At 52.9% G+C, this 25,851-nt stretch overlaps 1 protein-coding gene across 11 annotated transcripts in view; it reads right to left on the bottom strand.

The window, feature by feature from the left end:
• The window catches only part of GRIN1 (glutamate ionotropic receptor NMDA type subunit 1), a 59,803-nt gene that overhangs the window by 15,158 nt on the left and 18,794 nt on the right, over positions 1 to 25,851 (bottom strand). For 7 of the 11 annotated variants that reach the window (XR_003755867.2, XR_003755868.2, XM_029054338.2 and 4 more), the window contains 13 exons: positions 23,619 to 23,681; positions 22,761 to 22,861; positions 12,311 to 12,432; positions 11,764 to 11,938; positions 10,794 to 10,938; positions 9,080 to 9,163; positions 7,119 to 7,260; positions 5,854 to 5,981; positions 3,665 to 3,829; positions 3,299 to 3,417; positions 2,614 to 2,726; positions 2,031 to 2,179; positions 640 to 797 (listed from right to left, as the gene is read on the bottom strand). Coding sequence is in view for 9 of the 11 variants with exons in the window: in XM_029054338.2 (XP_028910171.1) it covers positions 640 to 797; positions 2,031 to 2,179; positions 2,614 to 2,726; positions 3,299 to 3,417; positions 3,665 to 3,829; positions 5,854 to 5,981; positions 7,119 to 7,260; positions 9,080 to 9,163; positions 10,794 to 10,938; positions 11,764 to 11,938; positions 12,311 to 12,432; positions 22,761 to 22,861; positions 23,619 to 23,681 (1,664 nt within the window). In the remaining 2 variants the exon portion in view is untranslated. The remainder of the gene's footprint in view (positions 1 to 639; positions 798 to 2,030; positions 2,180 to 2,613; positions 2,727 to 3,298; positions 3,418 to 3,664; positions 3,830 to 5,853; positions 5,982 to 7,118; positions 7,261 to 9,079; positions 9,164 to 10,793; positions 10,939 to 11,763; positions 11,939 to 12,310; positions 12,433 to 22,760; positions 22,862 to 23,618; positions 23,682 to 25,851) is intronic. The other 4 variants (XM_029054344.2, XM_029054341.2, XM_029054345.2 and 1 more) reach the window with 1 other exon arrangement.

The following is a 25,851-nucleotide window of genomic DNA, read 5'->3' as shown; positions in this document are numbered from 1 at the left end:
GGATACAAGAGATTCAGGTTGGACTCAGTCCCTGTCCCATAATAGGGCTCACAGTCTTCATCCTCATTTAAAAGATGAGGGAACTGAGGCCCGGAGAAGTGAAGTGATTTGCCCAAGGTCATCCAGCAGACAAGTGGGGGAGTCGGAATGAGAACCCAAGTCCTTCTGATTCCCAGGCCTGTGATCTATCCACTAGATCATGTGTAACTTCGACCCCAGTTGGACTCCTCAGGGCGCTCAGTAGAGTGCTCGGCCCTCACTGGTGCCTGGGTGGGCTGGACCCACCCCCTGCCTCCGGCCTGGATTGCCCTCCCTCCTCATATCTGACAATCCCCCTCCCCCCAATCAAAGCCTTATCGAAAGCCCATCTCCTCCATGAGCCTTCCCTAATTGAGCCCTCCTTTCCTCCTCTCCCTCTTCCTTCTGCGTCGCCCTGCCTCGCTCCCTTTCTTCATCCCCCACGGCGCTAACATCCGTATCCGTCATTTATTTCTATTAACGTCCGTCTCCCTCTCTAGACCGGAAGCTCGTTGCGGGCAGGGAATGTGTCTGTTCACCGTATCGTCCTCTCCCAGCCGCTCGGTCCAGTGCTCTGCACACGGTAAGCGTTCAAGAAATCCGAGTGACAGAGTGACTGACTTGTCGCGGACGGCCTGGATGGCCTCGGCGGCGCTCTCGTAGTTGTGTTTCTCCATGTGTCGATACATGGTGCTCAGCTCCACCTGCCTCCGGAAGTAGATGTCCACCGAGCTCTGCTTCACCGTGGCGTAGATGAACTTGTCGGACGGATTGCGGAGCTGCCAGGACCGGCAAGGAGGAGGGAGGGATGGAGGAAAGCCAGCAGATGAGTCCGCCCGCCTCCCCCTCAAACAATTCATCCCTCAATCCATCCTAGTGTTCTTCAAAGAAATCAATCACCTCTCCCCCTTCTACCTCGCCTCGCTGCTCTCCTACTCCAACCCAGCCCGCACACTTCGCTCCTCTAATGCCCACCTTCTCACTGGGCCTCCGTCTCGTCTTTCTCTCCGTCGACCTCTCGCCCCAGTATCGTCTCTGGCCTGGATCGCCCTCCCTCCTCAAATCCCACAGAGAATGACTCTCCCCCCTCTTCAAAGCCTTACTGTTGGTATTTGTATTTGTTAAGCGCTTACTATGTGCCGAGCACTGTTCTAAGCGCTGGGGTAGACATAGGGGAATTAGGTTGGCCCAGGTGGGGCTCACAGTCTTAATCCCCATTTTACAGATGAGGGAACTGAGGCACAGAGAAGTTAAGTGACTTGCCCACAGTCACACAGCCGACAAGTGGCAGAGCTGGGATTCGAACTCATGAGCCCTGACTCCAAAGCCCGTGCTCTTTCCACTGAGCCACGCTGCTTCTCCAAAAGGCCTTCCCTGACTAAACCCTCCTCTCCTCTTCTCCCACTCCTCCCTCTCCCTGACTCGCTCCCTTTCTTCATCCCCCCCCTCCAGCCTCACAGCACTTATGTCCACATTTGCCAGTTATTTATTTCTATTAAAGTCTGCCTCCCCCTCTAGGCTGTCAGTTTGCTGTGGGCATGGAATGTAGCCATTTATTGTTATATTGTCCTCTCCCAAGCGCTCTGCACGCAGTAAACACTCAATAAATACGATGGAATGAACGAATGACCATGGGCCTCACAGTATAAGGGGAAAGAGAACAGGAATTGAATCTCCACTTTGAAGATGAGAAACTAAGGCCCAGAACTGAGGTCACACAGCAGGGAGAGGCAGCTCTGGGGTTAGAACTCATGTCCCTTGAATTCCAGACTGTGAGCTCCACGTGGGACAGGGACCCAACCCGATTTGCTTCTAACCATCCCAGTGCTTGGCACATAGTAAGAGCTTAATAAATGCCGCAGTGGTGATTATTACTAGGCCTTACTCCCCAGCCGGTCTGGCCCCCGCCCACCCTCCTGGGCTGAGGCCCAGCCCCCCAGCCGGTCTCCCCTTGCCCACTTCTGGTGGTAGGACCCAGCTCCCCCGGACCATCCCGAAGCGGCACTCCTCACCCGGGGATCGTTGATGCCTGTGATCCGCTCCTCTGGCCGGTCCAACACCAGGAAAGCAGCCAGGTTGGCAGTGTACGAGGCGACGATGATCATAGCAAAGCCAGCCCACACCATGCCCAGGATGCGGGCGGAGAAGCTCCGGGGGGCACCTGGAAGCGGGGGGAGGCAGAGAGAAGTCTGTGGGAGGCGAGGAGGGGCTTGGGGGCCGGTGAGGGCATTTGCTAATAATAATGGTATTTGTTGCCTGCTTACTCGGTGCCAGGCACTGTCTGAAGCGCTGGGGTGGATACAAGCAAATCGGGTTGGACACAGTCCCTGGGCCACATGGGGCTCCTGGTCTTAATCTCCATTTTACAGATGAGGGAACTGTGACCCAGAGAAGTGAAATGACTCACCCAAGGTCATACCGCAGACAAGTGGCGGGGCCAGGATTAGAACCCATGACTTTCTGACTCCCAAGCCCCTTCTCTATCCACAAGGTCATGCTGCTTCTCACAGAAGTGAAGTGACTTGCCCAAGATCACCCCTGTTCTGAGGGTGGGGAGGATCCAGGGCAGGGTGGCAGCCGGGGCCGGGGCCATACCTTCCCCGATGCCAGAGTTGAGCAGGACACCCCACGAGAACCACATAGCGGAGGATAAGGTCAACGCGTCTTCCTCCTCCTCCTCGCTGTTCACTTTGAACCGCCCGAATGGACTAAGGAAACAGGACGGGTTGGTGGGTTGGTTATTAATTATAATCATTAATACTAATTACAGTATTTGTTAAGTGCTTACTATGTGCCAGGCACTGTATGGGGCGACACCGGCTTAACAGACCCAAGTCAGTGCTGCTAACAATAATAATAATAATAATAATGGTATCTGTTAAGCACTTACTATGTGCCAAGCACTGTTCTAATTGCTGGTGTAGATCCAAGGTAATCAGGGTGGACCCAGTCCCTGTCCCACAGGGGACACTCAGTCTTAATCCCCATTTTCCAGATGAAGTCACTGAGGCCCAGGGAAGTGAAATGACTCCCCTAAGGTCACACAGCAGACAAGCGGCAGAGCCGGGATTGGAATCCGCATCCTCTGACACCCAAGCCCGGACTCTTGACTAGACCATGCTGCTTCCTGCGTGATAATTAATCATTCGATCGTAGTTATTAAGTGTGCAGAGCACTGTACTGCATGCTAGGCCGTGCTGCTTCCTACATGGTCCCCCCTCTCCCCCGGCAGGCCCGGCCCTCGCCCCCCGACCTGGCGGGGACGGATCAGAGGTCTCACCTGAAGCGGTCCAGCAGGTAGAGCATGACAGCCACCACGTGGACCGACAGGCCGACCAGCAACCACAGCGTGCTCTGGAACGGCTGCATGAACGAGTCCAGGGTACTGCGGGGGATCTCCTACGGAGACAGATGGCCGGGGGTCAGAGGTCACGGTCCCACCCCGCCTCCCCTCCCGACTGGAAGCTCGTTGCGGACAGGGAAGGGATCCTTTCTATTGGCGTACCGGACTCTCCCGAGCGCTCAGCCCAGTGCTCTGTGCCCAAGAAGGACTCAGTACATAGGATCGACCGACCGACTGACTTCCGGTCTCCGTCCGAACCCCGCTTCCCCATCCCCGAGCGGCCCGGCCTCGTCAGACGCCCACCTTCTTGACCAGGATGGTCAGCCCTTGGTATTTGAAAGGCTTGGAGAACTCGATGTACTGGGCCCGCTCGTTATTGATGGTCAGCGGGGCCACGATCATGTCCGCCTGACCGCTCAGCAGCTCTCCCATCATGCCGTTCCACTCCTTCTTGTTGCTGTTGTTCACCTGGGCGAGGGCGGAGGGGAGAAGGGCGAGCATACGGGTGGCTGGCCGACACCAAGCTGCCTCACGGCACCTTGGACCGGTCCCGGGTCCCTACCCTTGTCCCCGTCCAGCCCTGGATCTCTACACCGGCCCCTGCTTCCTGCCAACAACTGCCAAGGATGGCAAGGGTAGCCCATGGAGGGGGTTTCGTCTGAGGGAGAGTCTGGGGGAACCGAGAGAGAGATGCTGAAGGGGTCGAGGGAGGACCTGATGCCTGTCTACTTGTTTTGTTTTGTTGTCCGTCTCCCCCCTTCTAGACTGTGAGCCCATTGTTGGGTAGGGATCGTCTCTATCTGTTGCCGAATTGCACTTTCCAAGCGCTTAGTACAGTGGTCTGCACAATCAATAAATACGATTGAACAAATGAACGAATGAGGAGCCCTATTACCTCACAGCCCCCGCTACCAACCCCTCCTCCTGGCAGCCTTACCCCTGCCCCGAGAAGGCCTGGTGGAGAAGGAGCAAGTGGGGGAGAGGGGGAAGAGGAAGGAGAGGAAGAGGAGGAGGAGGAGGGGAGGAAGAGGAAAGGAGAAAGGAGGGGAGGAAGAGGGAGGGAGAATGGTGGGAGGGGGAGGAAAAGGGAAAGAGGAAGGGGGAAGGCGGAGGAAGAGGGAAGGAGAAGGGGGAGGAAGAAGAGGGGGAGGAAGGAAGGAGAAAGGGAGGAGTTGGAGGGGGGATGGGGGAAGAAGAAGAAGAGGAGGAGGATGGGATGGGGAAGAGGAGAAGAGGAGGAGGGGGAGGATGGGGAAGCGGTCTTGTCCACTTCACCTTAGTACTGAACTGGGGCTATTCATCGCCTTAATAATAATAATTGTGGCATTTGTTACAAATGGACAATTGCCATCAGCCTTCAGGAAAGCATGGATAAATAATTATAATTGGGGTATTTGTTCAGTGCTTATTATGTGCCAGGCATTGTGCTAAGCACTGGGGTGGATACAAGCAAATTGGATTGGACCCAGTCCCTGTCCCAAATGGGGCTCGCAGCCTAAGGAAGGAAAGAGAACAGATATTTCATGCCCATTTTAGAGGGATCTGAGGTTCAGAGAAGTGACCTGCTGGCAAGGAGTGGAGCTGGGATTAGAACCCAATTTTCCTGACTCACAACTGGGGGTTTCCCTTTTTTTTGAACGGTATTTATTAAGCGCTTACTATGTGTCAAGCACTGTTCTAAGCGCTGGGGTAGGTACAAGTTAATCAGGTCAGACACAATCCCTGTCCCTCCTGTGGGTCTCAGACTAAGTAGGAGGGACAACAGGTATTATGCCCTTAATCCTATTTATTGCTATTGTTCTTGTCTGTCTCCCCCGATTAGACCGTAAACCCGTCAAAGGGCAGGGACTGTCTCTATCTGTTACCTATTTGTCCATTCCAAGCGCTTAGTACAGTGCTCTGCACATAGTAAGCGCTCAATAAACACTATTGAATGAATGAAAAGGTATTTAGTCCTCATCTTTCAGTTGAGGGAACTGAGGCACAAAGAAGTGACAAGTGGTGGAGCCAGGATTAGAAATCAAGTCCTCTGACTACCAGCCCCATGCTCTTTCCACTATGGTTATAATAATAATTATGGTATTTGTTAAACACTTACTATATGCCAGGCACTGTACTAAACACTGGGGTGGATAGAAGCAAATCGGGTTGGACCCAGGCCCTGTCCCACATGAGGCTCAAAGTCTCAATCCCCATTTTACAGATAACAGAGAAGTGAAGTGACTTGCCTATGGTCACACAGCAGGTAAGTGGCAGAGACGGCATTAGGACCCAAGCCCTTCCACTACCAGCCCCATGCTTATTCCACAATGCCGCCCTGATATCTGCCCCCCTCCCACCTCGCCGCCCCAGCGTTTAGTACACTGCCTGGCACATAGTAAGCTCTTAAATACCATAATAAATGAATAATCCCCAGTCCAGGGGCCACTAAACTGCCCCAGATGCCTGGGTCCGGCTCGGGGGAGAGGAGGTGCCCGGCTCCAGTGACCTACCCGTTCCTGGGTGCCGAACTTGCCGTCGGCTACCAGATGGACCTCATAGGTGAAGTTCATGGTCCGGGCCAGCTTGATGAGGAGGTCAACACAGAAGCCATAGCAGCACTGGGGCACCGTATGTCGACCTGCAGGGGACAGAACACGCAGCTCTGACTTCAACCCGCCCAAGCCCCCTGCCCCAGCCCAGCCTTGAGGGGGAGGCCAACATTCATTCATTCATTTAATCGTATTTATTGAGCGCTTACTGTGCGCGGAGCACTGTGTGTCCAAACTCCCCTCCCTCTCCAGAGCCACGTAACCTCTGCTAAGGCCTCCTGCTCCAGCCAGGGGGAGAGGGGCAGGACACGACCCCTCTAGACTGCAAGCTCATTGTGGGGAGGAGAGCGTCTGTTTATTGTTCTATTGTCCTCTATTGAGCGCTTAGCCCAGTGCTCCTCGCACAGTAAGCGCTCGATAAATACGATCGAATGAATGATTGAACCAGATTAATAATCCTAATTGTGGTATTCGTTAAACGCTTACTACATGCCAGGCACTGAACCTTAGCACTGGGGTGGATCCAAGCGAATCGGGTTGGTCCCTGTCCCACGGGGGGCTCGCAGTCTTCATCCCCGTTTTACAGAGGAGGGAACTGAGGCCCAGAGAATACTAATAATTATTTTTATTATAGTGCTTGTGAAGGCAACGGGGATGAAGGCCCCACGTGGGACAGGCTGCGTCCAAACCGATTAGCTTGCATCTACTCCAGCGCTTAGTCGAGAAGCAGCATCGTTAGAGCACGAGTCTGGGAGTCAGAGGGTCAAGGGTTCGAGTCTCGACTCCTCCACTTGCCTGCTGTGCGGCGTAGGGTGAGTCACTTCGCTTCTCTGTGCCTCAGTGACCTCATCCGTAAAATGGGGATTGAGACTGCGAGCCCCCCGTGGGACAGGGACTGTGTCCAACCCGATCTGCTCGTGTCCACCCCGGCGGCCTCAGTGACCTCATCCGTAAAATGGGGATTGAGACTGCGAGCCCCCCGTGGGACAGGGACTGTGTCCAACCCGATCTGCTCGTGTCCACCCCGGCGCTTAGGACGGTGCCTGGCACGTAGTGAGCGCTTAACAAATACCACACTCATTATTATTATCACTACAGTGCCTGGCAGATAGTGAACGCTTAAGAAATACCATTAAAAAATGGGAGAGGATTCGTCCAAGCGGCCTCCGGCTACGGCGTACACCCGCCCTGGGCCTACCCACCCACCCGCCCGCTCAGTTTCTCACTGCTTCCATAGGTGGTCTCATTGGGGCCGGTGCAGATGACCTTCTTGATGGGGTCACCGTTGACGGTGGTCTCCTCCTTGCAGGTCCCGTCCCCCTGGGTGGGCTTCACATACACAAACGGCTCCTGGTGGATGGTGACGATCTGGGGCCGGAAAGGAGAGGGGTGATAGACTGCGAGGCCGGTGTTGGGTAGGGATTCTCTCTATTGCCAAATTGTACGTTCCGAGCGCTTAGTAGAGTGCTCTGCACACAGTAAGCGCTCAATAAATCCGACTGAATGAATCGGCTCCTGACTGGCCCCCTCCAGGTGAGGTCGATGAGGGGAAGGGAAAGGGTGTGAGGACCAAAATACTGGGCACTTGGGAGAGTACGATCCAACAGAGTTAATCCATCGATCGTATTGATTGAGCACTTACTGTATGCAGAGCACTGTTCTAAGCACTCGGTAGAGTACAATACAACAGTGCTCAAATTTATCGAGCACTTAGTGTATGCGGACCACTATACTAAGCGCTTGGGAGAGGACGATACGATAGAGATGGTAGACAGTGAACTTACAGTCTAAAGGGAGAGACAGAACTTAATCTAAATGAATAATTTGTAATATATAATCAATAATAATAATGTCGGTATTTGTTAAGCGCTTACTATGTGCAGAGCACTGTTCTAAGCGCTGGGGTAGATACAGGGTAATCAGGTCGTCCCACGTGAGGCTCACAGTTCATCCCCATTTTACAGATGAGGTCATTGAGGCACAGAGAAGTTAAGTGACTCGCCCACAGTCACACAGCTGACAAGTGGCAGAGCCGGGAGTCGAACCCATGACCTCTGACTCCGAAGCCCAGGCTCTTTCCACTGAGCCACGCTGCTTCTCATCAATAGATATGTAATTTGTAATTAGCCTTTAATAGGTGATTATATACATTGTAATTCATTATAAATATGATCTCTGTCGCCTTATAGCCTATCACGAGTGGAGTCCTCAGGAAAATAACAAGCAACAGGGGGATTTTGAGATCCATTCATTCAATCATATTTATTGAGCGCTTACTGCGTGCAGAGCACTGTATTAGCAGCTATCTACAGAAAACCATCTCTACCAAGGATGGGGTTTGGGAATAATAATGATGGTATTTGTTAAGCACTTACCATGTGCCAAGCGCTGTTCTTATGCCTGGGGGACCAGGTCAGGGCTGGGGATTGGTCCGGGGAGACCAGGGGAAGTGTGGGGATTGGTCCAGGGGACCAGGATGAGGCCAGTGATTAGGCCAATGGACTAATCGAGGCCTGAGGATTGGTCCAGGGGATGAGGTCGGAGCTGGGGATTGGTCCAGGGGATCCGGTGAGGGTCAGGGATGGGCCCGGGTGATTAGTTGAGGGCTGGTGATTGGTCCGGGAGGACCAGGTGAGGGTTTGGGTCTGGGGGACAAGATCAGGGCTGGGGTCTGGAGGACTCTCTGGAGAGCTGTCCAGGAAGGAGAATGGGTCTCCAATTCCCAAGGTGTTGCTGAATCCTATTTAAGGCCCACTGGGGGGCTGGGAAGGAGAATAATAATAATAACAATAATAATAATGATAAATGGTACTTGTTGAGCGCTTAGTACATGCTAAGCACTGTTCTATGCCCTGGGGTAGATACAAGTTCATTAGGTTGGACCCAGTCCTTGTCCCACATGGGGCTCACACTCTTAATCCCCATTTTCCAGATGAGGTAACGGAGACCCAGAGAAGTGAAGTGACTCACCCAAAGGAAGAGTGGCAGAGCCAGGATTAGAACCCAGGTCCTTCTGACTCCCGGGCCCGGGCACCTGGGCCTGGGGTGGAGGTGTAGGGGAGGTTTGCTAGGGGATTTCTCTGACCTTTGGTCCAGGGCCCCTGGCCGCAGTGAACAGAGGGCAGGGTCACCATCCACCTGTCCGCCCGTCCACACCCCGCCCACCGTCCACGCCCCCGGCTCTCACCTTCAGCCTGGTGGACATCTGATAGCCCCGAGGCTTCTCCGTCTCCCCGCCGGGCCAGATGATCTTCCGATCATTAGGCAGGACCTGGGGTTGGGGGGAAGGGGGGAGCGGTGAGAGGGGACAACCAGCCGAGAGTAAAGAGCCTGGGTCCCCTCGTTCTTCCCCTACCTATCCCTGCTGGGCCCCTCCCTTTCATATATTCATCCATCGCATTTATTGAGTACTTACCGTGTGCGGAGAACTGTACTAAGCGCTTGGGAGAGTACAATACAACAATAAACAGACACATTCCCTGTCCACGACAAGCTTACAGTCTAGAGAGGGAGACGGGTGCTAATACAAATGAATAAATGTTGGATAGAGGCATAAGAGGGAGCGAGCCAGGGTGACCCAGAAGGAAATGGAAGAAGAGGAAAGAGGGGTTTAGTCAGGGAAAGCCTCTTGGAGACGGGCCTTCAATAAAGCTTTGAAAGGGGAGAGTAATTATCTGCTGGATATGAGGAAAGAGGGTGTTCCAGAGGCAGGATATGGGCGAGGGGTCGTTGGCGAGATAGATGAGATGGAGGGACAATGAGATGGTTGGCATCAGAGGAGCAAAATGTGCGGGCTGGGTTGGAGTAAGAGTAGCGAGGTGAGGTAGGAGGGGGCGAGGTGATCAACTGTTTTAAAGCCAGTGGTGAGGAGTTGGTTGGTTTTTGTTTTTTGATGCGGAGGTGGATGGGCAACCAATGGAGCTTCTTGAGGAGAGGGGAAACAAGACTACACTTTTTTGTAGAAAAGCGATCCGGACAGCAGAATGAAGCAGGGTCTGGAGTGGGGAGAGACGGGAGGCGGAGAGACTGATACAACAATCCAGCCGGGATAGCATAAGTGACTGGATTAACGTAGTAGCACTTTGGAGAGAGGAAAGGGCGGATTTTAGCGGTTAAGGCAGAACCGACAGGATTTAGTGACGACTTGAATACGAGGAGTCAGGGATAACACCAAGGTTACGGGTTTATGAGACAGGAAGGACGGTGTTGCCGCCTACGGTGATGGGAAAGTCAGGGGGAGGGCAGGGTGGGAAGATGAGGAGTTCTGTTTTAGACACATTAAATTTGAGGTGACGAGAGGACATCTGAGATGTCTTCAAGGCCGCAGGAAACGCAAGACTGCAGAGAGGGAGAGAGACTGGGGCTGGAGATGTAGATTTGGGAATCATCCACGCAGAGGTGGTAGATGAAGCGATGGGAGCGAATAAGTTCTCCAAGGGAGACTTGTTATAGGTCTCCGCACCCACATAACTCTTATTATTGGTTTCCCCATCACGAGGTCCCTGATTGATACCTCCCACCCACACGGCTCCTGTTCTAGGCCTCCCACTCCAACGTGGCTCCTGTTCTAGGCCTCCCGCTCTAACGTGGCTCCTGTACTAGGTTTCTCACTCCAATGTGGCTCCTGTTCTTGGTTTTCTGCTCCAATGTGGTTCCTGTTCTAGTTCTCCCGCTCCAATGTGGCTCCTGTTCCAGGTCTCCCACTCCAACGTGGCTCCTGTTATTAGTCTCCCGCTCCTACGCGGCTTCTCTTATTGCTCTTCTGCTCTAACACGGCTCGTGTTATTGGTCTCCCACTCCAATACGGTTCCTGTTTTAGGTCTCCCCTCCGACATAGTTCCTTTTATTGGTCCCTCGCCCAGATGATTCCTGTTACCGGTCTCCCCGCCCCCTCCCCTTACATGGCTCCCGTTGAAGATTCCCACTTGCACCAGCTTGCGGTTTTGCAGGTTCATGATGCTGTAGTTGGCATATTTCCTGTCTCCGTCCTCGTTGAACTCGACCCGCCCTGTCACACCCTCTGCGTACTTGGATGACATCAACACCCTGGGGTGGGGGGAGGAGAGGGAGAAAGCCAGGGGGGTGAGGAAGGCTCTCAGGGCCACCACATAAGGCCCCGAGCCTACGTCAGTTCCCTGTTGGCCAGCACTCATTCATTCGATCATATTTATTATAATTATAAATTATATCATTATTATAATAATGGTATTTGTTCAGGGCTTACTATGTGCCAGGCACTGTACTAAGCACTGGGAAGCATACAAGCAAATCAGGTTGGACACCGTCCCTGTCCCGTATTGGAGCTCACAGTCTCAATCCCCATTTTCCAGATGAGGGAATTGAAGCCCAGAGAAGTGAAATGATTTGCCCAAGGTCACACAGCAGACAAGTGGCGGAGCCAGAATTAGAAGCCAGGTCCATGCTCTGTCCACTGCACCACGTTGCTATTGAGCGCTAACTATGTGCAAAGCACTGTACTAACCGTTTGGGAGAGGACAATAAACGGACCGTGGCTTAGTGGAAAGAGCCCGGGGTCGGGAGTCAGAGGTCGTGGGTTCTAATCCCGCCTCTGCCACTTGTGAACTGTGTGACTTGGGGGGAGTCACTTCAGTTCTCTGTGCCTCAGTTACCTCATCTGGAAGACTTTAAGCCCCACGTGGGACAACCTGATGACCTTGTATCTTCCCCAGCGCTTAGAAGAGCGCTTGGCACGTAGTAAGCGCTTAACAAATACCGTTATTATTATTATGACACATTCCCTGCCCGCAGTGAACTTACGGCCTAGAACACTCCCGGGTTTCGGCTCGGATCAGAGCCAATCTCCACCTCCCCCAAAACTCCGACTGGCCGAGGTTTTGGGGTCCCACCAACCTCTTGAAGAGGGGTCCCGTCTTCCAGATATTGGTGTTACCCACGCAGCCCCGGGGCGGGTCGGTGATGTTCTCCTTCTCGAAGAGTTCGTGCACGGCCTGGGCCACCACCCCGACGGCGTCGCTGATGTGGGCCGACTCGTTCTTGCCGTTGATCAGCTGCAGGCCGATGATTCCTGGGGGAAGCAGATGGACAGAGCCACTATAGGACACCCTGGGCACCCCCCCCCCCAGGGCCTCGCCTCGCCCCTCCTCGCCCCCCAACAACCGATAAGAGTCCTTTCTCTGGATCACTGGGGAAAGACCCTTGTGTTGCCAAGGCCTAGTACCCTACTCGTCCCTTGCCCCTCCCCTGCCCCTTCCTCTGCCATCCCCTGCCCTGTTTCAAGGCATGGGGTGAGCCACCCTCCTCCACTCGGGGTCAGGTGAGACTGGGAAAAATCCTAGCCCGCCCCCCACCCCATGGCTGGCAGTGTATTGGACACCCAACCGTCCCCCCCGCTGCAGGGAGGACAGGCTGGCCCCGGGCCCCGGGCCAGGGGACGTACCATCGGGGGCGTAGCGCAGGGCGTTCCCCGAAATCTCCCGCTCGCCCACCAGCCACACGTATCCGGAGCCCGTCATGTTGAGCATCGCGGCCGCTCGGTACACGGTGGCGGCGTCATCCTCGCTGCGGGCAGATGCGGGGGTGAGGGGGCGGGCCCCCCCTCCAACGGTGCCTCCCCCCACCCCCGGCTAAACCAGGTGTCAACCCTCTCCCCGGCCCGGGCCGGCCACCCAGTGGGGCACTGGCTTTTGAGAAGAGTCAGGCGAGGGACAGAGAAAGAGCGTTGGCCTAGGGCCCGTCCTGTTTCACCTGAAACTTCTCCCAGACCCGGCTCCATCCCAGTTCCAGCCCCATCCCGATCCCAGTCCCATTCCCAGCCCCATCCCGGTCCCAATCCCACCCCAATCCCAGCCCAGTCAGCGGAATCCCAGCCCAGGAGACTGTGAGGCCCAGACCCGATCAGCGTGGGACATCCGATCCCTACTCCTGTCAGTGAAGAAGACCAGGCCGACCGCGTCCTCACGCTGGAGGGACTTTGAAGCCCACCTGCCCAGGAGGATCTCCACATCTGGGCCTGGCTTGGACCCCACACTCTCCACCTCCTCTTCCACTCCCGTGGGCCCCCTCCCCACTGGCTGACCGCCTGGCCCTCCCCAGCTCTCCACACCCCAGACCTGCCTTGATCCCGCGACGGATGGGGACAACCATCTCGACCCATCTCCCCGACTTCAAAGCCTTATTGAAGGCGCATCTCCTCCAGGAAGCCTTCCCTGATTGAGCCCTCCTCTCCTCTTCTTTCACCCCTTCTGTGCCGCTCTTACCCGTTCCTTCACTCATCCTCCCTCCCTTCCCTACAGCAGATATGTATAGATCTGTCATTTATTTATTTAGTTACTTATATTAATGTCTGTCTCCCCACTAGACTGTGAGCTCATTGCGGGCAAGGAATGTGTGGGATGTTCTATTGTACTCTCCCAAGGGCTTAGTACAGTGCTTTGCACGCAGTAAGTGCTCAATAAATACAATCGATTTACTGACTGATTAAGACTTGCACTGACCGTCTCCAGTTGCTCCTCCCGCTCCGTCCAGCCCTGCAGCTGCCTCCTTCATGCCAAGCGCCCCCTTTGAAGTCAGGGGTCACCGAGAGTTGAGGGGGCTCTAAGAGGCTCGGAAGGAAAGCTGTCTGGCCCAGATACAGGTTCATTAATAATAATAATAATAATAATTGTAATTTGTTAAGCGCTTACTATGTGCCAGGCACAGTTCTAAGCGCTGGGATGGATATACACAAGTCGGATTGGACACAGACTCTGTCCCACATGGGGCTCACGGTCTTTATCCTCATTTTACAGATGAGGGAACTATGAATAATTATTATTATTACTATGGTACTTATGAAGGCAATGGTAAACTGCTTCCATATTTTGACCAAGAAAGCTACCAGAACGATTGCAGGTGGAAGTGGGTCGTTCTGGGAGAGATGTGTCCACCGAGTCGCTGTGGGTCAGAGACAACTCAGCAGCATAAGATAAGACTGGTTAAGCACTTACTATGTGCCAACCACTGTTCTAAGCGCTGGGGTAGATAACAAGTCTATGAGGTTGGACACAGTCCCTGTCCCACTTGAGGCTCACAGTCTTAATTCCCATTTTCCAGAGGAGGGAACGGAGGCCCAGAGAATAATAATGTTGGTATTTGTTAAGCGCTTACTATGTGCCGAGCACTGTTCTAAGCGCAGGGGTAGACACAGGGGAATCAGGTTGTCCCACGTGGGGCTCACAGTCTTAATCCCCATTTTACAGATGAGGTAACTGAGGCACCGAGAAGTGAAGTGACTTGCCCAAACTCACCCAGCAGACATAGGGCGGAGCCGGGATTAGAACCCAGGGCCTCTGACTCTCGGCTCAGACTCCCCAAGATGCCCCCTTTCCCCACCCCAGCTGCTCCCATGTGCGACTGATTTGCATGGATTTGCCATTTTCAGCGTGTCCCTGTCTTTCCTCTCCAAGGGCAGGGAGGAGTGCCGTGGAATTAACGCTCTCGCTTTCCAGGAAAGGGTGGCAGGGAGGGTGAGGGGAGAGAAAGGAAGGAGGCATGGGGCAGGATAATTCCCCAAGAAGAGATCAGGCTAAAGCATAACTTACCAAAACTATGCAAATGCCCTCTGGTCAGCCCAGCTGGGTTTCCGAGAGAGGGCTTGGAGTCCCCAACGTTCTCGTCCCTCCCAGCCAGGATGTTAATAATAATAGCAATAATGATAATTGCTCAATAAATACGATTGGATGGATGGATGGATGAATGAATGAACCTCTGATGTTCCCCATATCCCCGGAGTTGCGGGTGTGAACGCTACAGGGAAACTGAGGATGGATTATTCCTGACCCGAGCCGAGGACAACAGCAGACCGACAGCAGGTGGACGTGTGGAGAGATTTGAGGTGGGGAGATGGGAGAGGAAAAGATCCGAGAGGTGAGAGACCATCTCAGACCCCTCTGACCTCATTGTGGACCCCTCCAGGGACTCTAGACTGTAAGCTCGTTGTGGGCAGGGAATGTATCTGTTATAATAATAATAATAATAATAATTGTGGTATTTGTTAAGTGCTTACCGGGTGTCAAGCCGTGGGGTGGGCACAAGCAAATTGGGTTAGACATAATCCCGTTCTACATAGGGCTCACTGTCTCAATCCCCATTTTACAGATGAGGGAACTGAGGCCCAGAGAAGTGAAGTCACTTACCCAAGGTCACACAGCAGACAGGTGGCAGAGCCGGGATTAAAACCCGTGACCTTCTGACTCCCAGACCTGTGCTCTATCCATTATGCCACGCTGTTTCCACCCCCATCCTGGGACAGTGAGCAGGGAAATGAAGCCCATTCACGGAGGCAGGAACTAAGGAGCCGCGCCATCGGACGGCCAGTCCCCCTATTCCCGGTAGGATCTTTCCCCTCCGGACGCTGCCGAGATCTCTCCTCCTGAGAAACCCAATATCGGACTCCATTGACCTGCCTCCGAGCTCACGGTCATCTTCCCCTCCCGGACATCTGCATCACCGTCCCAGGACACCGAGGCCCGCTCCTCCCTTCACCCACAGCCAGGCAGAACCTCGAGTATCTCTCAGATGATCCCCAGAGTTAATCTCTCTGCTGACCATCCAACTCCCCTGGAGTAGGACCCCTCACATGATCACTTAAACCACCCCTCGAAGCGACCTTTAGTCTGTCCAGGTAGCCAACCAGGGCCGTGGGACACTGTGTTCTCCAGCCGGCCCCCCAGAGAAGCGACCATCTTTGGGGAGCCCCCACTCCCTCCTTCCTTGTATTCGGACTGGATGTGACTGATTCCCCCGTCCCCCTCCCCGCGTAACAATGTCCTTGTTCTCACTGCGTTACTTTTAGCTACTATCTGCGTTTGCACCCACTCAGCCCACCCATGTTCTTTGGTTATTTACTCCTCTGCCTAGGCGTTTCCTCTCCCACGTCCCCCATAACAGCTCTCACCCTTCTCTAACTCAGAGCCCCGGATACCTGCCTCTGTCCACCTCCTTCGCTCTTAGGCTCCGGCTACTGAACGCTTCTGGCCAAGTCTAAGCACCAAGCCAAACTTGTTCACTTTAAATTGACCCTATCCTGCCTTAACTCTGCCCTCTCCTCTGCCAGGCAAAACTGTTTTTCTTCCCTCATCGATACCCATGCCCGTCACCTCCGCCAACTGTTCCGGACATTTAACTCCCTCCTCAGGCCCCCTGTTCCTCCCTCTCCTCCATCCCTCACCCCAACGCTCTGGCCACCTATTTCATTACGAAAATTAACACCGTCGGGTCTGAGCTCCCCCAAGTCACCCCTCCCCCTTCTCCATCCCCCCCGCTCTCAATCCTCTCCCCTACTTTCCCATCCTTCCCAGCAGTATCTTCAGAGGAGATCTCCTCCCTCCTCGCAAGTGCCACCTCCTCCACCTGCGCTTCGGACCCCATTCCCGCTCATCTTATAAAAACTATCGCCCTTTCCCTCCTCCCCTCCTTAACTTCCATCTTTAACCACTCACTCTCCAACGGCTTCTTCCCCTCCGCCTTCAAACATGCCCACGTCTCCCCCACCCTGAAAAACCCTCTCTTGACCCCACTGCCCCCTCCACTTATCGCCCTATCTCCCTCCTATCCTTCCTTTCCAAACTCCTAGAACTTCTACACTCGCTACCTGGAATTTCTCAACTCCATCTCTCTCCTGGACCCCCTCTGATGTGGCTTCCGTCCCTCCACTCCACCCAAACTGCCCTCTCAAAGGTCACCAGTGACCTCCTTCTCGCCAAATCCAATGGCTCCTACTCTATCCTAATCCTCCTCGACCTCTCAGCTGCCTTTGATACTGTCGACCATCCCCTTCTCCTCCACACTTTATCTCACCTCGGCTTCAAGGACTCCGACCTCTCCTGGTTCTCCTCCTATCTCTCTGGCTGTTCATCCTCGGTCTCCTTCATGGACTCCTCCTCCCCCTCCCATCTCCTAACTGTAGGGGTTCCTCAAGGCTCAGTTCTTGGCCCTCTTCTGTTCTCCATCTACACTCACTCCCTTGGTGAACTCATCGGTTCCCACGCCTTCAACTATCATCTCTACACGGATGCCACCCAAATCTAGATCTGTTCTCTTGACCTCCCTTCAGGCTCGTATCTCCTCCTGCCTTCAGGAAACCTCCACCTGGATGTCCGCTCTCCATCGAAAACTCAACATGTCCGAGACTGAGCTCCTTATCTTCCCTCCTAAACCCTGTCCTCTCCCTGACTTTCCCGTCACTGTGGACGGCACTACCAACTTTCCCGTCTCACAGGGCCGCAACCTTGGTGTCATCCTTGACTCTGCTCTTTCATTCACGTCACACATCCAATCCGTCACCAACACCTGCCGGTCTCACCTTCACAAAATCACCAAGATCCGCCCTTACCTCTCCATCCAAACTGTTACCTTGCTGGTACTATCTCTCATCCTATCCCGACTGGATGCCTGCATCAGCCTCCTTTCTGATCTCCCATCCTCCTGACTCTCTCCGCTTCAGTCTGTACTTCACTCTGCTGCCCGGATTATCTTTCTACAGAAACGTTCTGGGCGTGTCAATCCCCTCCTTAAAAATCTCCAGTGGTTGCCTATCACCCTTCGTATGAAGCAAAAACTCCTCACTCTTGGCTTCCAAGCAGTCCATCACCTTGACCCCTCCCTTCTCTCCGTCTACAGTCCAGCCCGCACACTCCGCTCCTCTGCCGCCGTTAACCTCCTCAATTGGTCTCCTTCTCGCCTGTCCCGCCGTCGACCCCTGACCCACGTCCTACCTCTGGCCTGGAATGCCCTCCCTCCTCATATCTGCCCAACTAGCTCTGTTCCCCCACTTCAAAGCCCTATTAAGAGCTCACCTCCGCCAGGAGGCCTTCCTAGACTGATCCCTCCTTTTCCCTCTGCTCTTCCTCCCCTCCCCATTCCCCCTACTTCCTCCATCTGTTCTACCCCCTTCCTCTCCCCCACAGCACTTGGGTATATTTGTACATATTTATTACTCTATTTTATTAATGATGTGAACATACCTATAATTCTATCTATTTTGATGGTATTGATGCCTGTCTACTTGTTTTGTTTTGTTGTCTGCCTCCCCCCGTTCTAGACTGTGAGCCCGTTGTTGGGTAGGGATTATCTCTGTTGCTGAATTGTACTTTGCAAGCGCTTAGTACAGTGCTCTGCACACAGTAAGTGCTCAATAAACCCGATTGAATGAATGAATGAAAGGAAAGAATGAGAGGAGCTGAGTCAGGGGTAGAGGGTTGGAGGTTGGTTCTCTGCCCGACCAACAGCTCTTCGTTCTGGTTTTATTCTGTTGTTTTAAATGTTATTTGTGAAGCGCTTACTATATGCCAGACACTGTACTAAGCGCTGAGGTAGATCCCACCTCATCAGGTTGGACTCAGTCCACGCCCCACCTGGAGCTTAGGTTCTTAATCCCCATCTATAAAGTGGGCCCACATGCTTACCTTGTATCTACCCCAGTGCTTAGAACAGTGCTGGGCCCATAGTAAGTGCTTAAAAATACTATAATTGTCTTATTTTTCCACATAAGGTAACTGAGGCCCAGAGAAGTGAAGTGATTTGCCCAAGATCACACAGCAGGCAAGCAGCGGGGCCGGGATTAGAACACAGGGAGTCTGACTCTCAGGCCCGTGTTCTTTCCACTAAGCCACGCTGCTTTCCTGTTTCCCTGGAGGCTCTTTGGTGGATTCTGTGGTGTGATTCCCTGGCCGGAGCCTGGCAATCTCGCTTCACTTGCCTCCAAGTCGATTTTTGGTTTCCCTCCCCTGGTATCCTCACTTGGGTCACGTCTTCTGCTCTCTGAACCTGTCGGGTCGGGGAGTGAGGCTCTTCCCCCTCCCCCTGAGAGTCACGAGTTTAGGAGGAAGATGTGAGGGGAAAATACGCCCCCCCCCCCTTCCTCCGAAAACAAAAATTAACTTCTTTCCTGGCTCTTGTGACTAGCGGTCGCTGTGGCCAGTGGCCAGTGGTCGGGACTAAGGCTGAGAGCCAGCGGCTGGAGGCCAGTTGATTGAAAAATGAGACCTTGCAAAGTTCATCTCGGGGACCCAAACCAGGGCGAGGGGCAGGAACAAGTGTCAGAGGTAGGATGGGGCTGCTGGACAACCACATTTAAACACTAATAATAATAGTATCCGTTAAGCGCTTACTATGCGGCAAACACTGTACTAAGCGCTGGGGTAGGTACAAGATCATCTGGTCCCACTTGGGGCTGACAGTCTAAATAGGAGGGACAACCGCTACTGAATCCCCGTTTTGCAGATGAGGGAACTGAGACGCGGAGAAATCAAGTAACTTGTCCAAAGTCACGCAACAGACAAGTGGCAAGATTAGAACCCAGGTTCTCCGACTCCCAGGCCTGTGATCTTTCCACTAGGCCACTCCGCTTCTCCAAAGATGCCCTGGGGGGGGAGAAAGAAATGTTGATCTGGAGTGTAGCTACTCCGGTGCTTAGGATAGTGCTCGACACTTAGCAAGCACTTGACAAATTCCACAGTAATTACAATAACCATAACAATGCGTGCAAATAACTAGAATTTCCATAGATCAAAGCAATCCACCAGAGGGATAGGGAATGGGAAAGTTAGTGTCTCAGCCCCCTTAGACACCACCCCGGAAGCCTGGGGACATTCCTACCGGGGCTGGTGATGGTAGAATTACCCGATAATCAGGTGCCCCCCCCCTTTTTTTAAATGGGATTTGTCAAGCTCTTCTTATGTGTCAGCCACTGTGCTAAGCGCTGGGGTAGATACAAGCTAGTCATGTTGGACACCGTTCATGTCCCACATGGGACTCACAGTCTTAATCCATGAGGAAACCGAGGCCCAGAGAAGTGAAGTGACTTGCCTGAGGTCACACAGCAGACAAGTGGTGGAGCTGGGATTAATAATAATAATAATAATAGTACTTGTTAAGCACTTACTGTGTGCAAAGCACTGCTCTGAGCGATGGGGAGGATACTGCTCAACTGTATATATTTTCATTACCCTATTTATTTTGTTAATGAGATGTAAATCACCCTGCTTCTATTTATTTGCTATTGTTTTAATGAGATGTTCTTCCCCTCGATTCTATTTATTGCCTTTGTTCTTGTCTGTCCGTCTTCCCCGATTAGACTGTAAGCCCGTCAAAGGGCAGGGACTGTCTCTGTTACCGATTTGTACATTCCAAGCGCTTAGTACAGTGCTCTGCACATAGTAAGCGCTCAATAAATACCATTGAATGAATGAATGAATACAAGGTAATCAGGTTGGTCGCAGACCCTTGCCTCCCGTGGAGCTCACAGTCTTAATTTCCATTTTACAGGTGAAGAAACTGAGGCACAGAGACTTGCCCTAGATCACACAAGCAAACAAGTGGCGGAGCCCGGATTAGAACCCACGTCCCCTGACTCCCAAACCTGTGCTCTTGACACTAGGTCATGCTGCTTCAGAGATTAGATTATATTAGATTGGATTAGAACCCAAGTCCTTCTGACTCCCAAGCCTGGGCTCTATCTACTAGGCTGCGCTGCTTCAGAGCTGTTGAGGACCTGGGAGATTGCTGGGCTTCCAGTTTGCAGTCTAGACCCAAAGGTGTCCGCTTTGCTGGGCTTTGGTGGCTTTTCCCAATCCCATTCCTTCCCACCCACCTTCATCCCATCAACTCTGCGGAGGGAGGAAGGACAAACTATAATTCAGGCTCCCACCCACCACCTGTTTGTCTTCTTAACGGGAGTGGTTAAGCGCTTAACTGTGTGCCAGGCACTGTTCTAAGCGCTGGGGTGGATAGGAGCTAATCAGGTTGGACACAATCCCTGTCTTCCGTGGGGCTCACCGTCTAAGTAGGAGGGAGGAGGATTTAATCTCCTTTTTCCAGATGAGGGAACTGAGGCACAGAGAAGTGAAGCGGCCGGCCCGAGGTCACACAGCAGGCAAGTGAAGCAGCGGGGCTCAGTGGAAAGAGCCCGGGCTTGGGAGTCAAAAGTTATGAGGTCTAATCCCGGCTCCACCACTTTCACTCATTCAATAGTATTTATTGGGCGCTTACTATGTGCAGAGCACTGTACTAAGCGCTTGGAATGTACAATTCGGCAACAGAGACAATCCCTGCCCATTGGCGGGTTTACGGTCTAATCGGGGGAGATAGACAAAAACAATAGCAATAAATAGCAATAAATAGCTGTGTGACTTTGGACAAGTCACTTCACTTCTCTGTGCCTCAGTTACCTCCTCTGGAAAATGGGGATTAAGATTGTGAGCCCCACGTGGGACGACCTGATCACCTTGTATCCCCTCAGTGCTCAGAACAGTGCTTCGCACATAGTAAGTGCTTAACAAATACCATTATTATTATTGTTATTGAGGGAGCCGGGATTGGAACCCAGGTCTTCTGACTCCCACTGGGTTTTCTCAGACGAGCTGGCAGGGAGATGTTTCAGGTTAGGGGCCACAAACCCAGAGATGGGGTCCCATGCTTTTTGAAGCCAAAGGGCTCCCTGCGTCCTCCGAGCAAGGACCAAGCCTCCAAAGGGGTCATCCCCCTGTGTCCCTCCAGTGGGTGAGGGCTTCCTATCCAGCCCATCCTCGTCTCTCTCTCCACCAACCTCTCGCCCACGTCCTACTCCCCCCTCATATCCTACAGATCATCACCCTCCCCCCTTTCAAAGCCTTAGGCACGTCTCTTCCAAGAGGCCTTCCCTGACTAATAATAGTATTTATGGTACTTATTAAGCGCTTACTATGTGCCAAGCACTGCGCTGGGGTAGTTACAAGTTAAGCGCTGGGGCAGAGACGAGACTGAGCCCTCTTTTCCTCTTCTCCCACTCCCTTCTGCATCACCCTGACTCGCTCCCTTTATTCATCCCCACTCCCTGCCGCACTGCATTTATATCTATCATTTATTTATTTCTATTAATGTCTTTCTCTCCCCTTCTGGACCGTCAGCTCGCTGTGGGCAGGGTGTGTCTGCTGTATTGTCATAATGTCCTCTCCCAAGCGCTTAGTACAGTGCACTGCACACAATAAATGATAAATGATATGATCGATTGATTGATTGACCCTTTCTGCGGTGGACTCGGCTCCCTTGTCTCTTCATCGGTGATCCTGGGTCTCTTTCGTTGGGGGGACCCCCTCCCCTACTCAGGATGGAGCCCCTCGTCGGACCTTCTCCGGAGCGGTACCCCAAGTCCCTGGGGGGGGGGGGGTCCCCTTGCCTCAGTTTCTCCAGGGAAGAACTGTTGCAAGGAGAAACCCAGGGCAGAATCAGAGACCTGGCCCAAGCAGCATGACCTAGTGGCTAGAGGCCGGGCCTGGGAGTCGGAGGTCGTGGGTTCTAATCCCGGCTCTGCCACGTCTCTGCTGTGTGACCTCGGGCAGGTCACTTCACTTCTCTGGGCCTCAGTTACCTCATCTGCAAAATGGGGATTAAGGTTGTGAGCCCCGTGAGGGACATGGACTGTGTCCAACCTGATTACCTTGTTATGTACCCCAGCGCTTAGAACAGTGCCTGGCACATAGTAAGCGCTTAACAAATACCACAGTTATTATTATTATCATCATCACCCCGCCTCCGTCGAGACCCATCAGCAGCCTGGCAGTACCTGGAGGGAAGACGTTGGAGTTGGCAGGGCGATGGGTGGGGGGGTGGGGAGGGACACAGAACAGGCCCGGCCTCGGGACGGAGGAGGGGGCCGCAGAAGGGACGGTCTAGACGCCCCTTCCAATCCGTAAGCCTCCCCCGTCCCAGACTGTAAGTCCCCCCGCTCTAGACTGTATGGTCATGGTGGGCAGGGAATGCTTCTGTGGATTGTTGAATGGGTCTCTCCTAAAAGCTTAGCCCAGTGCTCTGCACACAGTAAGCGCTCAATAAATATGACCGAAGGAATGAATGACAGGATGCGGGCTCACCTGGCAGAGAGGATGATGACCCTGGCCTCCAGCTCCCGAGCCTCCATCAGCAAAGCCGTCACGTTCTTGGTCCCGGGGTCAAACTGCAGCACCTTTTCGGCCTGTGACACGAGCAGAAGCATCAGCAACCCGTCTCGACCAACACTCAGGGCCCCAAGGCCACAAGTCGAGCAAACCGGCTCAAGAGATTCAGCTCGGTTTGCTTCCTAGCTCCTCTCTTCTGGTGGTTCCTTTTCTTTCCTCTCCAACTCTCTCTCTCTCTCTCTCCTCTCTCTCTCTTTCTCTCTCTTTCTCTCTCTTGCACTGTGCATGCAAAACTGAAGTGAACCAAGGCCCAGAAAGAGCGTGCAGCGAACAGGAAACAGAAAAAATGCTTTTTTTGTTGTTTTTTGTTTGTTTGTTTGTTTTTTTTGGAATGCAATCAGGAGTCATCTTTCCAAAACACGGGAAATAAGAAAACTCAAAAGATCTCTGAAGGCACCGGGCCTCCTCCCCACCCCCGGCTCTGGGGGTTGAGGGAGGAGGTCGGTTTGGGAGCGAGCACTGGGAGGGCGGCTGGTCCGGTTTTCCCGAAGGAAATCCTGGTCAGGAAATACTGGTCACATGCATTTCCCCAATCCAGCTGTTTCCACTCTCCCTCGCTCAAACCAACGACTACCTTCACCCTGAACGCCGGGGAGACCCAGATTCCGGTTTCCCCCGGCCCGGATCTTGACCTTTCATTTTTCCGGATCTTTTTTTTTTTTTTTCCAGGTTGGAATTCTTTACGGCTCAATGCTGCGTTAGGCTTTGGTGCCTGAGGCTATCAGTCACTGGCTAGTTAGTTTGTGGGTGACGTGCATTTCCATGCATATATACCTTGGGTCCTCGCTTGTTGTCATGGGAAAGTTGGCCGAGGTTTTCATAGTTCCTTTTTTTACTCTGATGAATAATGTGTACAGAGAAAATATGTAGACACAGAAGAAGATTATAAACAGTTGAAAATGACGTGTACCAAAAGCAATCCAACACCTCCTCCTTCTCCTCCTCCTCTCTGCACCAACAGGCTTGATCTCTCTGGAGTTTTGCAAACGCCATCGCTTCTTTGGGAAGGGGCGGGGGTGGGAGAGCGCGGTGGAGGGGAGACCCAGGCTTGGGGGGTGGCAGGAAGCCTGGAAGGGGGGGTGGGACGTGGGCACTGCCCACAGGGGAGAGAGAGTGGAGGATGTTGGCCTGCCCGTGAGGAGCGGAGCAGTCTGGATATTGCCACCAGGAGAAGTGACGGAGCACGGTCCTAATGCTAGAAAGCTCTGCATTCACAACAAGCTGGAAGTCAGATGGGGTACGATCTCTCAGCACCTCCAACCCGGTCTCTCCCACCTTCTGTCTCCAACCTGCCCACCACCCCCCGCCATCTACTATTCCCCAGTGCTAGGATCTCCCACCCGCGTCTGCCCATTCTTAACCCCCTGCTCGCATCGCTCTATCTTGGTCCCTGATACCAGCCTTCGTGCCCACCCCAACTGTGGGTGAGGCCTAGTGTATAGAAAGGGTCAGGTTCCTTTGGCTTTTCGACCAAGGAATGCAGAGCCGTGTCCAGGGGTTGCCCTGCTGCCCGGCCACGGGAGAACTGACCCGTCCACCGCCTGGACTGGAAATCGGACTTCTCAGTGCCTACTCCTTGGCTCAGAATTCAGGGTCCGTTGGAAAGCCCAGGTGAATATTGGACACATAAACACACACACACACACACACATATATATATATGCACACACATACAAGTATACACACACACGCTCAAATGCACATAACAGACAGGGAACACACATATTCACATCCACAACTATATTCTGAAACCTATAAAGGCACACAGATGTACAGATAGTTCATTAGGGGCAGGGGATGTACCTGCTAATTCTTTTGTATTGTACCAGTTCATTCATTCAGTCGTATTTATTGAGCGTTACTGTGTGCAGAGCACTGTACTAAGCGTTTGGGAGAGTGCAGTGCAACAAGAGACACATTCCCTGCTCACAACGAGTTTCCTGCCTAGATTGGGGAGAGAGATATTAATATAAGTAAATTACAGATTTGTAATTGTACTCTCCCAAGCGCTTAGAACAATGGTCTGAATATAGTAAATGCTCAATAAATACTGTCAGTCGATTGATCGATTGATCACACACACTTAGGTGGACATGAACACACACATGGTAAATTCCCCAACACCACCTGTACACACTAACTTACACGGTCAATAAATATATATGTCCAGGTCACACGGACACATATTACATTCACTGTAATGATGCATTAATTTATTAAGTGCTCATTTTTGTCCCAGGCACTGGGCTAAGTGCTGGGCTAAACACAATACAAGCAAGTAAGGTTGAATTAAATATGATTGAAAGACAGAGTCCCTGCCCCACAAGGGGGTCACAGTCTAAGGGGGAGGGAATTTGATACGATTTTCCCTTTTTTACAGATGAGGAAGCTGAGGCACAGTCAAGTGAAGTGACTTGCCTAAGGTCATATAGCAGGTACATGGTGGAGTCAGGATTAGAATCCAGGTCTTCTGACTCCCTGGCCTGGGTTCTCCCCAGTAGGCCACGCTGCCTGTTTGTAATCAGAACTAGATATGGCCACGTTAACACCCATCCACTTATTTACATGCAATCCCCAGAGACAACATACACATATACACACACATACCCACGTTGACATGTACACATGAAGCCCCTCTGGTACTCCTGTCGTGCCTGCATGTGTTTGTACCTTAAAATCCGTGAGGGTCATCTTGCCCATTACCGACCCTTCTGGTTCAGGAAGGAAACTCCCTCTCCGGGCCCCACCCCAGACCCTGAACTGCATTAAGGGAAAGAGGGAGATTTTTCTGTTCGCTCTGTTCCTTTCGCACCCCAATCGTCCCCCTAAAGCTTCTCCCTAATTGCCCCTCATGCCCAGATGACCCACCTCTTTCTCTTTCCCTCAGTCTCCAAATGGCCAAACCTACTCCTGACCCTCCCATCGCAGCTTCAGAGATGCCCTCCAGGAAGTCTTCCAGACTGGGCGACTGGGGAGGAGCGATTTACCCATCCTCTCCCTCTGCAGT

This window comes from Ornithorhynchus anatinus, chromosome X4 (assembly GCF_004115215.2).
Source record: "Ornithorhynchus anatinus isolate Pmale09 chromosome X4, mOrnAna1.pri.v4, whole genome shotgun sequence".
Lineage (NCBI taxonomy): Eukaryota > Metazoa > Chordata > Mammalia > Monotremata > Ornithorhynchidae > Ornithorhynchus > Ornithorhynchus anatinus.
This window is presented reverse-complemented; position numbering and strand designations above follow the sequence as displayed.